The 12,844-nt window shown below is 38.5% G+C and overlaps 1 protein-coding gene across 1 annotated transcript; it reads right to left on the bottom strand.

The window, feature by feature from the left end:
• Positions 1-11,219: 11,219 nt before the first annotated feature.
• LOC148544552 (uncharacterized) lies at positions 11,220-12,405 on the bottom strand. The gene is made up of 4 exons (XM_088498955.1): positions 12,199-12,405; positions 11,589-12,115; positions 11,365-11,517; positions 11,220-11,256 (listed from the first exon to the last, which is right to left on the bottom strand). Exons 1-4 carry the CDS (start codon positions 12,403-12,405, stop codon positions 11,220-11,222), a joined length of 924 nt encoding a protein of 307 aa, XP_088355081.1.
• Between the last annotated feature and the right edge of the window lie 439 nt (positions 12,406-12,844).

Below are 12,844 nucleotides of genomic sequence, written 5' to 3'. Positions count from 1 at the left end.
TTAGACGCCAGTTTGGACCATCAAATCTCGAGCAAAGTATGGATTATTATTAAACATTGCTAGAAATCCCAAGATGTTTACTTTCCAACGCAATTGAGAGCGTGCCAATTAGGATTCTGTAGCTCCAGAAAATCCATTTCGAGTGTAGGAGGGTCAGAATCCAACAGCATCTGCAGTCCTTTTTCAGCCTCTGAATCAGATTTTTGCTCAGGTCCCTCAATTTCAGCCAGAAAATACCTGAAATTATAGAAAAACGCAAAAACTCCTAGTAAAGTCCAGAAATGTGATTTTTGCATAAAAACTAATAAAAATAGAATAAAAAGTAACTAAAACATACTAAAAACTATGTAAAAACAATGCCAAAAGGGTATAAATTATCCGCTCATCACAACACCAAACTTAAATTGTTGCTTCTCCCGAAGCAACAAAAAACAAAATAGGATAAAAAGAAGAGAAAATACAATAAATCTCAAAAATATCAATGAAGATTAGTTTCAATTAGATGAGCGGGACTAGTAGCTTTTTGCTTCTGATCAGTTTTGGCATCTCACTTTATCTTTTGAAGTTCAGAATGATTGGCATCCACAGGAACTCAGAATTCAGATAGTGTTATTGATTCTCCTAGTTCAGTATGTTGATTCTTGAACACAGCTACTTTATGAGTCATGGCCATGACCCTAAGCATTTTGTTTTCCAGTATTACCACCGGATACATAAATGCCACAGACATATAACTGGGTGAACCTTTTCAGATTGTGACTCAGCTTTGCTAGAGTCTGCAGTTAGAGGTGCCCAGAGCTCTTAAGCATACTCTTTTTGTTTTGGACCACGACTTTAACCGCTCAGTCTCAAGTTTTTCACTTGACACCTTCACGCCACAAGCACATGGTTAGGGACAGCTTGATTTAGCCGCTTAGGCCAGGATTTTATTCCCTTGGGCCTTCCTATCCATTAATGCTCAAAGCCTTGGATGCTTTTTTCCCTTGCCTTTTGGTTTAAACGGTTATTGGCTTTTTCTGCTTGCTTTTTCTTTTTCTTTCTTTTTTTCTTTTATTTTTTGCCTTTTTTTTCCGCAAGCTTTGTGTTTTTCACTGCTTTTTCTTGCTTCAAGAATCAATTTTATGATTTTTCAGATTATCAATAACATTTCTCTTTTTTCATTATTCTTTCAAGAGCCAAAAATTTTAACATTCATAAACTTCACTATCAAAAATATGCACTGTTCAAGCATTCATTCAGAAAACAAAAAGTATTGCTACCACATCAAAATAATTAAACTATTTTCAAGATAAAATTCGAAATTCATGCACTTCTTGTTCTTTTGCAATTGAAAACATTTTTTATTTAAGAAAGGTGATAGATTCATGGAATCATTCATAGATTTAAGACATAGACACTAAACACTAATGATCATATAATAAAGATACAAACATAGACAAAACATAAAGCATCAAAACTGAAAAACAGAAAAATAAAAACAAGGAAATTATAGAACGGGTCCACCTTAGTGATGGCGGCTAGTTCTTCCTCTTGAAGATCTTATTGAGTGCTTGAGCTCCTCTATGTCTCTTCCTTGCCTTTTTTGCTCCTCTTTCATGGCCTTTTGGTCCTCTCTGATTTCATGGAGGATGATGGAGTGCTCTTGGTGCTCCATCCTTAGTTGCTCCCAGTAGTTATGTGGAGGAAAATGCATCCCTTAAGGCATCTCAGGGATTTCTTGATGAGGAATTTCCTCATGCTCTTGTTGAGGTCCATGAGTGGACTCTCTTGTTTGCTCCATCTTCTTCTTAGTGATGGGCTTGTCTCCTTCAATGAGGATATCTTCCTCTATGACAATTCCAGCTAAATTGCATAGGTTACAGATGAGATGAGGGAAGGCTAACCTTACCAAAGTAGAGGGCTTGTCCGTCACCTTGTAGAGTTCTAGAGGTATGATCTCATGAACTTCTACTTCCTCTCCAATCATGATACTATGGATCATGATAGCTCGGTCTATTGTAACTTCAGACCAGTTTCTAGTAGGAATGATAGAGCGTTGGATGAACTCCAACCATCCCCTAGCCACGGGTTTGAGGTCAAGCCTTCTTAATTGAACTGGCTTGTCTCTTGAGTCTCTCTTCCATTGAGCTCCTTCCACACAGATGTCTATGAGGACTTGGTCCAACCTTTGATCAAAGTTGACCCTTCTAGTGAAATGATGAGGATCTCCTCTCATCATTGGAAAGTTAAATGCCAACCTCACATTTTTCGGATTGAAATCCAAGTAATTTCCCCGAACCATTGTGAGCCAATTCTTTGGGTTCGAGTTCATACTTTGATCATGGTTCCTAGTGATCCATGCATTAGCATAGAACTCTTGAACCATTAAAATTCTGACTTGTTGGATTGGGTTGGTGAGAGCTTCCCAACCTCTTCTTCGAATCTCACGTCGGATCTCCGGATATTCACTTTTTTTTAGCATGAAGGGGACCTCGGGGATCACCTTTTTCTTGGCCACAACTTCATAGAAGTGGTCTTGATGGACCTTTGAGATGAATCTCTTTATCTCCCATGACTCGGAGGTGGAAGCAATTGCTTTCCCTTTCCTCTTTCTAGAGGTTTCTCCGGTCTTAGGTGCCATTAATGGTTATGTAAAAACAAAAAGCAAAGCTTTTTCCACACCAAACTTAAAAGGTTTGCTCGTCCTCGAGCAAAAGAAGAAAGAAAGGAGTAGAAAAAGAAGAAATGGAGGAGATGGAGGAGTGTGTTGGTTTCGGCCAAGGGGGTAGGAGAGTGTATGATGTGTGAAATTGAAGGTGGTGAGGAGGGGTATTTATAGGGTAAGAGAGAGGGGGAATTCGTGTATGAGGGGTTGGGTTTGGGAGGGAAATAGTTTGAATTTGAATGGTGAGGTAGGTGGGGTTTTATGATAGATGGATGTGAGTGATGAAGAGGTTGTGGAGAAGAGGGTAAGATTTGATAGGTGAATGGTATTTGGGGAAGAGGTATTGATGGGATTGGTCAAGGGTATTTGGGGAAGAGTGTCATGGAGAGGTGTGAAGAAGAGAGAGAGTGAGTTGGGGTAGGTGGGGATCCTGTGGGATCCACAGATCCTGAAGTGTCAAGGAATTCTGCTCCCTGCACCATTCTGGCATTTAAACGCCCTCTGTATGCCATTTCTGGCATTTAACGCCAACTCTGCTACCTTTTCTGGCGTTAAACGCCAGGCTGATGCCCATTTCTGGCGTTTAACGCCCACCAGACACCCTTTTCTGGCGTTAAACGCCATTCTGTCTGCCATTCCTGGCGTTTAACGCTAGTCTGGCTGCTAATTCTGGCGTTTAACGCCCAGAATGCTGCCAGACTGGGCGTTAAACGCCCATTCTGCTATCCTTACTGGCGTTTACTCCAGGTGTGCTGTTTTTTTATTTTGCTTTAATTCTGCAGCTGTTTTTATGACTTCACATAATAATCAACCTAAAGAAAACATAAAATAACAATGGAAAACAAATGTCTATAATTAAATATAATTAAATAACATTGGGTTGCCTCCCAATAAGTGCTTCTTTAATGTCAATAGCTTGACAGTGAGCTCTTAGAGAGCTTCACAGAGACTCAGAGCTTAATGGTGGCCTCCCAACACCAAACATAGAAGTTGAGTGTGGGGGCTCTGTTTGACTCTGTGTTGAGAGAAGCTTTTCATGCTTCCTCTCCATGGTTACAAAAGAAGATCCTTGAGCCTTAAACACAAGGTAGTCCTCATTCAACTGAAGGACTAACTCTCTTTTGTCCACATCAATCATAGCTTTTGCTATGGCTAGGAAGGGTCTTCCAAGGATAATGGATTCATCTTCATCCTTCCCAGTGTCTAGGATTATGAAATCATCAGGGATGTACAGGCCTTCAACCTTCACTAAGACATCCTCTACAAGTCCATAAGCCTGTTTCATTGATTTGTCTGCCATCTCTAGTGAGATTCTTGCAGCTTGTACCTCAAAGATCCCTAGTTTCTCCATTACAAAGAGTGGCATGAGGTTTATACTTGACCTCAGGTCACACAAAGCCTTTTCAAAGGTCATGGTGCCTATGGTGCAAGGTATTAAGAACTTTCTGGGGTCCGGTTTCTTCTGAGGTAATTTCTGCTGAACCAAGGCATTCAGTTCATTAATGAGCAATGGAGGTTCATCCTCCCAAGTCTCATTACCAAATAACTTGGCGTTCAGCTTCATGATTACTCCTAGATACTGAGCAACTTGCTCTTCAATAATATCTTCATCCTCTTCAGAGGAAGAATACTCATCAGAGCTCATGAATGGCAATAGTAAGTTTAGTGGAATCTCTATGGTCTCTGTATGAGCCTCAGATTACTTTGGTTCTTCAATAGGGAACTCCTTAGTGGTCAGTGGACGTCCATTGAGGTCTTCCTCACTGGAAATCACTGCCTCTTCCCCCTCTATAGGTTCGGCCATGTTGGGTATATTGATGGCCTTGCACTCTCTCTTTGGATTCTCTTCTATATTGCTTAGGAGAGTACTAGGAGGAGTTTCAGTAACTCTTTTACTCAGCTGACCCACTTGTGCCTCCAAATTTCTGATGGAGGACCTTGTTTCAGTCATGAAACTGAGAGTGGTCTTAGATAGATCAAAAACTATGGTTGCTAAGTCAGAGAGGCTCTGTTTAGAATTTTCTGTCTGTTGCTCAGAAGATGATGGAAAAGGCTTGCTATTGCCAAACCTATTTCTCCCACCATTATTATTATTGAAGCCTTGATTAGGCTTTTGCTGATCCTTCCATGAGAAATTAGGATGATTCCTCCATGAAGGATTATATGTGTTTCCATAGGATTCTCCCATGTAATTCACCTCTTCCATTACAGGATTCTCAGGGTCATAAGCTTCTCCTTTAGAGGAAGCTTCTTTAGTACTGACGGATGCAGCTTGCAATCCAATCAGATTTTGAGAAATCATATTGACTTGCTGAGTCAATATTTTGTTCTGAGCTAATATGGCATTCAGGGTATCAATCTCACGAACTCCTTTCTTCTGAGTCATCTCATTATTCCAAGGATTTCTTTCAGAAGTATACATGAACTGGTTATTTGCAACCATCTCAATGAGTTCCTGGGCTTCTGCAGGCGTCTTCTTCAGATGAAGAGATCTACCAGCAGAGTGATCCAATGACATCTTGGACAATTCAGACAAACCATCATAGAATATACATAAGATGCTCCATTCTGAAAGCATGTCAGAAGGACACCTTCTGATCAATTACTTGTATCTTTCTCAAGCTTCATAGAGGGATTCACCTTTCTTCTGTCTGAAGGTTTGGACTTCCACTCTAAGCTTGCTCAACTTTTGAGGTGGAAAGAATTTGACCAAGAAAGCATTGACCAACTTTTCCCAAGAGTTCAGGCTTTCTTTAGGTTGTGAGTCTAACCATATCCTAGCTCTGTCTCTCACAGCAAAGGGGAAAAGCATAAGTCTATAGACCTCGGGATTAACCCCATTGGTCTTAACAGTGTCACAGATTTGCAGGAATTTAGCTAAGAACTGATGAAGATCTTCCAATGGAAGTCCATGAAACTTGCAATTCTGTTGCATTAGAGAAAATAATTGAGGCTTAAGCTCAAAGTTGTTTGCTCCAATTGCAGGAATTGAGATGCTTCTTCCATAGAAGTCAGAAGTTGGTGCAGTAAAGTCACCAAGCACCTTCCTTGTATCTCCACCATTGTTGTTGGGTTCGGATGCCATGTCTACTTCTTTTTCAAAAATTTCTGTAAGGTCCTCTCCAGAGTGTTGTGCTTTAGCTTTTCTTAGCTTCCTCTTTAGAGTCCTTTCAGGTTCAGGATCAGCTTCAACAAAAATGTTCTTATCATTGTTCCTGCTCATATGAAAAAGAAGAGAACAAAGAGAGAAGAGAAATCCTCTATTTCATAGTATAAAGATTCCCTTATGTGAGTAGAAGAACGGAAGAATAGAATGAAGAAGGGAGAAGAAGCAGAATTCGAATACAGAGAGAAGGAGAGGGTTCGAATTTTAAGAAGAAGAGAAGTGTTAGTAATTAATTAAATAAATAAAAAGAGATGAGAGAGAGGGAGTATATTCGAATATTAATTAAAAGAAAAGAAAAATATTTTTGTTTTTATTTTAATTATAAGTTAGAATTTGAAATTTAAGAAAAAAAATAAAATAAAATTAGAATTTAAAACAATTAGTTAATGAAAAAGAATTTTGAAAAGTGGGTAATGATTTTCGAAAATTAGAGAGAGAGAAAGGTAGTTAGGTGGTTTTGAAAAAGATAAGAATTAGTAAACTTTTAAAATCAAACAAAAAGTCAAGTAGTTAATTGAAAAAGATTTGAAAATAAGTTTTGAAAAGATAAGACGTTAGAAAAAGATTTTGAAATTAAATTTTGAAAAAGATATGATTGAAATTTAATTTGAAAAAGATTTGAAAAGGAAATTTAAAAAGATTTGATTTTGAAAATTAAAGTTGATGACTTGACTAACAAGAAATTAAAAGATATGATTCTAGAATTTAAAGATTGAACCTTTCTTAACAGGAAAGTAACAAACTTGAAATTTTTGAATCAAAACATTAATTGTTAGTGATATTTTCGAAAATTATGAAATAAGATTAAGAAAAAGATTTTGAAAAATTTATTTTGAAGAATTTTCGAAAAACATGAAAGAAAAATGAAAAAGATTTAATTTTGAAAACGATTTGAAAAGATAGAATTTTTAAATTGAAAATTTGACTTGACTAACAAAAAACAACTAAATTTTAAAAACTTTTGACTAATTCAACCCAAAATTTCGAAATTTATGAGTAAAATAAGGGAAATATATTTTTTTTATTTTTGAATTTTTAATGAGGAGAGAGAAAAACAACAAAATGAAACAAAACATAAAAATTTAAGATCAAAACAAATAACGCATGCAAGAACACTTTGAATGTCAAGATGAACACCAAGAACACTTTGAAGATCATGATGAACATCAAGAACATATTTTTGAAAATTTTTAAGAAAAGACACACATGCAAGACACCAAACTTAGAAATTTTTAATGTTTAGACACTATAAATTCGAAAATGCATATGAAAAACAAGAAAAGACACAAAACAAGAAAATCACAAGATTAAACAAAGAAAATCATCAAGAACAACTTGAAGATCAAAGAAGAACACATGCATGAATTTTCGGAAATTTAAGAAAATAAAAAAATACAATTGACACCAAATTTAAAATTTGACGCTAGACTCAAACAAGAAACACAAAAATTTTTTTGTTTTTTATGATTTTATTAAATTTTTTTTGTATTTTTCAAAATTATTTTGGAAAAAGAAAATAAAGAAATTCAAAATTTTTTTTAATAATAATTCCAGGAATCGTGCAATGTTTAGTCTAAAGCTTCGGTCCAAAAGAATTAGACATGGCCAAATGGCCAACCAAGCTTTAGCAGGGCATTACATACAACAGTCAAATTGATAGGAATCCAAAGGCTTTTGCAAAGATAAGTGGAAACCTCGGTCCAAAAGATTAGACATGACTTAATAGCCAGCCAGGCTTCAATATATCTCATGAAACTCTAGAATTCATTCTTAAAAACTCTGAAGAACATAATTTTTTTTTTTTGAAAATAAAAATAATAAAGACTTAAACATAAAATAAAATTACCCAATCTAAGCAACAAGATGAACCGTCAGTTGTCCAAACTCGAACAATCCCCGGCAACAACGCCAAAAATTTGGTGCACGAAATTGTGATTCACACTTTTCACAACTCCACACAACTAACCAGCAAGTGCACTGGGTCGTCCAAGTAATACCTTACGTGAGTAAGGGTCGATCCCACGGAGATTGTCGGTTTGAAGCAAGCTATGGTCATCTTGTAAATCTCAGTCAGGCGGATTTAAATGGTTATGAGGTTTTGATAATTAAAAGATAAAAAAAACATAAAATAAGATAAAGATACTTATGTAATTCATTGGTGGGAATTTCAGATAAGCGTTTGGAGATGCTTTGTTGCTTCTGAACCTATGCTTTCCTATTGTCTTCTTCCAATCATGCATGCTCCCTTCCATGGCAAGCTGTATGATCCTCTCGGATGAAAAATACCAGGTACAATCTCTGCATAGCTAATCAACTGTTGGATTTCTCGTCTCAGATGAAAAATACCAGGTACAGCTACCGCACGGCTAATCATCTGTCGGTTCTCTCTAGTATCGGAATAGGACCCTTATCCTTTTGCACACTATCACTGTGCCCAACATTCCCAAGTTTGAAGCTCATCACAGTCATCCCTTCCCAGATCCTACTCGGAATACCACAGACAAGGTTTAGACTTTCTGGATCTCAGGAATGGCTACTGTAACAACCTAACTACCAAAGCTCACGCTTCCGGCTGCGCGACTCTGATAGCTCGGACATTACGACGACTTTTATACTATTTAATACTAAAATATGAGCCTGTTTAAAACTTTAAACCGCAATACCGCTTCCAAAAATACTTTTGCTATACCACGTACATCCATACATACCATACAACTTACAGAAACTCATAAAGAGTACATACATGTATATATACATACATATATATAAATATTATTACAAGCATTAACCAATACAATTCCTATCCCTCTTACAGAATATATCAAGATAAAGGCGAGGGTACAATAAACCGTAACTAAAACAATACAGAGCATCACAACAACGATTAAATAAGCTCTTCGTAACTTCTGCGCCCATATCCTGAAAGGGGAAAATGTAGGGGGGTGAGAACATCATCCTCGAAAGAGTTCTCAGTAGAGGGTTTTTGGGAATTACTGTAATAGGATACATGAAGATAACCGCACCAGTGATTAATATCTGTCTTATGCCTCCTTTCAAAAACAACAGTTTTCAATAAGGTAAAGTCGGAAATCTTTTCTGAAAGAGGAACCGTTCAATTCTCAAAAACATCAAAGGCCTTTCAAAAAGGTTTATCTATGCTGAACCAAAATAGCCTTTCATATCTTTCCAAATCAAAAACACAAAACCGAAGCCAACCATCGATCCATCTCAATACAACCACGGCCCTAGGCCCAAACAATCCAACCATCAACCAAATCACCACAATCCAACAGAGTCCCAATTGCAAACACAGATAGGAAGTTCAAGCACAAACAAACAATTACAGCAAGTAGAACAATTAGCAGTTAATCACAAAGGCAAACCAAGTACAATATGCACACCCAAACAATGTCACATAGATGCATATGATGCATGCCTGTCCCTAGTGGCTGATGATATCATCTGTCGGTTATATAGCCAACCCGACACGTCCTGGTAGCTAACCATGGACAGAAACACCCATCGCGGAGCAAGTAGGTTTGAGCTACAACCCCATTGCTACTACCCGCTCAACCCAAAGCCAGTGGAATAACCACTACTGCGGCTACTATCCAGGCGGGTATTTAATAGCTCAACCTGGAGCGAGTGGAATCACCACTACTACCGCTACTACCCAGGCGTCACAGTCTCTGACCTGGAGCAAGTGGGACGAACCACAACCCTTGCTACTACCCAGGTATCTCGAACATATATTCATTCAGTTCCAGCCATGGATCAACATCCATCTCAGCCATCCGGCTTAAATTCAACATTCATAGTCAGCCATACGGCCCATAACTCATTCGGCAATCAGCCATAAATCAATATCATACACAGCCATTCCGGCTCACGGTTCAATCCAAAACCAACCAATATTCATAATCATACACAGCCATTCCGGCCCATAACAAAATAGCACTTCCACCGTTCAACATCATTAAATTCATAAAACCGGCATTTAAGCCATAAATCACTTTTCTCAAGCCATTTCACTTTGAAATCAAATTTCAACTCTTTTTAGCCTTGGCTTTAAAGATCTCATTTCTCAAATTATCTCAGGCTCATAAGCCACTTTTACTCAAGGAAAATTCCCTTTTTAAAACAAAGCCACTCTCGGCATTCTCTTTCCAAAACTTCCAAAACCATGGCAAGTTAAGGATTTATTTCAAAGTATTCAAAATCACCCATACAACAATGGGATTTTATAACAAAAGTTTCTCGGCAGAGTCCCAAGTCTTTAGGGAAGGTCAACCTATATCAATTCCTTAAAATTCATTGAAACTATTAAAATCATGGATTCTCAGTTCAAGCAAATAAAACTGAATTTATTATGAAACCGACCATACAAAATCACAAGTTCCAACCCGGTCCTAAAATAAACTCATTTAAAACGGAACCGGTTCATTTGAATCAAATCACCTTCAGGTTTCTTTTAGGAATCCATTTTTCTAACTCTTCCAAAATGCCTCAAAATTAATTACTCAATCAAAAGTCTAGATTCCTTTGAAATCACTAAAAGACCCTTTTTATATTGTAATCAATATTAGAGCATCATTCTTTCCTTCAGTGATTCAAATGGTAAAAGTAGTTCATTTCTAAATGGGCCGAACTCAACGCATAAAGTTCATTAAATAAATTAAGCTTGAAAACATAATTATTCTCTTAATAAATCACATAATACAATTTCTCAGATCCAGCCCTTTTTAAATAACTTTTCAAACACGACTAGGATTTTGCAGAAATTTCGGCAGCACCTCCCCTAAAACTTGGACTTTTGCCACCCGGTTCGGGTCCCAACTAAACCGTTTCTCATTCCTTTTCAACAGCTCAAAACCAGAAACCAATTCAAAGCAAGCTAAATTCCAACAGTCGCCTCAGTGGCATATCTCGAGAAAACCATTTCAAAGTCAACTCAATATCAACCGATTTAACTCATTTCCAAAGCTTTAAAGAATCAGTTCAGCAATAAATAATTTATCAAAACCAAATCAATTAAAGCAACCCATGCTGAATTTCAAGGGTATTCTATCTTTCACATCATCAAAATAATCAATTCAATTCAAATCAATCCTCAACGGATTAAACTCAGATTTCAAATATTTAAAGAATCAGCTTCAAAACATTACATTTCACAAAGCCGCACAACAACTCAGCCAAACCAACATTCATAAACATTCGAGTCAATCAAATAATACATAAGGCCGATACAATCACTAAATACACCATATCTCACATCAGTATCCATATGTAATAATTCCAATAATAAACTATAGTTTTCGGAAAGCGCCCCTACCTCAAAACGCAAATCCATAACCCAAATGCCTCACAGGGTCCTTTCCGCCTCAACCCAGACTGACGGCAACCAAAACCTCAGCTCCCAGCCACTTTCACAATAACCATCGCAACACTATTCGCAACATATAATAATCAGGACTCGACCCCACGTTACTAAAATTCACATTCATTAACCAAACACAACGAAATACTAACGCGAGGCTTTCCGAAACATACTTACTGAAATGACAAAGGCAGCTGCGAACATCGAGCACGAAAGGCAAGCATGGATACACGACCCGATACTGAGGACTCAACGGCTATTTTCGGTGGCGGAGGCAAGGTGCAGCGACACCCAGCGGCTCTTCCTCCCTCCACACGACTCAGATGACCACTGCAGCAACAAGCCGTGACTATGGTATTCTTGAAATTCAAAGGAAACAGAATCCATTAACAAGACCTTACCGGCAGTGTATTCCGGTGACGGTAAATGGCATTTTCCGGCGGCCAGGCACGGCGGCACTACTGATTTCTCCTCCAGGAATGGCTGTGACAGAACCAGAAACAGGGGAAAGGCTCACCGAATCAGTAATGGTTCTAATGGCGGCTTTTTCCGACGGAGGAAGCGTTATCTTCGCGCAGCACGGCGGTTCCAACGGAGGTGGCGCCGGCGACGCAAGCACGGCCGGGTGCGGTGGCTGGACTCCCAGCTCAGCCCCAGATCTCTCGCATCTGCTCTGCTCCCGAGCTCTCCCTCTCTGCTCTACCGTAAATGACGGCGACTGTCTCGGTGGCAAAGGTGATGGCGGCACGGTGAGGACGACGGCGTTACCACACGGCGGCGCAACGGGTCGTGCTCCTCGCGTCACTGGCCCGTGCTCTCCTCCCTCAATGTCGCGCAGTTTCTCTCCTCTGGGCTCCCTCGACAGCGACGACTCCTCGGCGACGGCGCGGCTAGGAGTGATGGTGTGACGAACAGAGGCGGCGGCGAGCTAGTCGGCGGCGCGAGCGGCGACGAGGTGTGGGTCACAGCGCAGCCCTTCCCTCTCTGCCCGATCTCCCTTCTCAAGCTCACTCTCCCTCTCTGCCTCAATTTCTTTCTTTCATGGGAATGGGAAGCCGTGTGTGTTGCGTTCTGTTGGGGAAAGGGAGAAAGATCTACTGCTGTTGTTGAATGTGTTGGTTTGAGGAAGAAGAGAAACCATGGGTGTTGCTCCGTGGGTGAAAGGGAAGACAGGTGGGGTTTCGGCTGCTGGGATGGAGGCCTCAGGGTTTCATTCATTTTTGAAAACTAGGGTTAAGGGCATTTTTGTAATTTCATGTAAGAGTAGGGATAATATAATAATTGAAACCCAAATTAAATCCAACACTATTTGTACATAGAAAATACTATTTGCTCATCAATTTTACAAATTATTTTCAATAAAATCCCCAAATCCAATAACTAGAAATAATATAATTAAATCATTTATTTTCCAAAGCAGCAGTATTAATATTTAAAATATTACTTATCCAATCCAAATCATATAAAATCCTTATTACTTCATAACTATCAACTTTATAATTCAAATATAGAAAATAATCTAATAATTATAAAATTGGATAATAAATCTCAATTTATTTCAAATTCAATAAGTTAAAACTACAGAAACACTGAATTTGAAATTAGCTAATGATAGCCCTTTTTCAAAGGTTTTGGGTCTTACAGCTACCAATGGTTC

The sequence above is a fragment of the Arachis ipaensis genome, chromosome B9 (assembly GCF_059453495.1).
Source record: "Arachis ipaensis isolate K30076 ecotype BB chromosome B9, ASM5945349v1, whole genome shotgun sequence".
In the NCBI taxonomy this organism is placed as follows: domain Eukaryota; kingdom Viridiplantae; phylum Streptophyta; class Magnoliopsida; order Fabales; family Fabaceae; genus Arachis; species Arachis ipaensis.
The sequence above is the reverse complement of the archived record's forward strand: the minus strand, read 5'-3'. Positions and strand labels throughout refer to the sequence as shown.

Excerpts from the sequence above, each read along its gene's own strand:
- LOC148544552 (XM_088498955.1), bottom strand. The coding sequence starts at position 12,405 with ATGAATGAAACCCTGAGGCCTCCATCCCAGCAGCCGAAACCCCACCTG. Across the intron at positions 11,518-11,588 it reads GTCACCGGAATACACTGCCG|TGGTCATCTGAGTCGTGTGG; the intron begins GTAAGGTCTTGT and ends TTGTTGCTGCAG. Across the intron at positions 11,257-11,364 it reads CAGCTGCCTTTGTCATTTCA|TGTTGCGATGGTTATTGTGA; the intron begins GTAAGTATGTTT and ends TGTTGCGAATAG.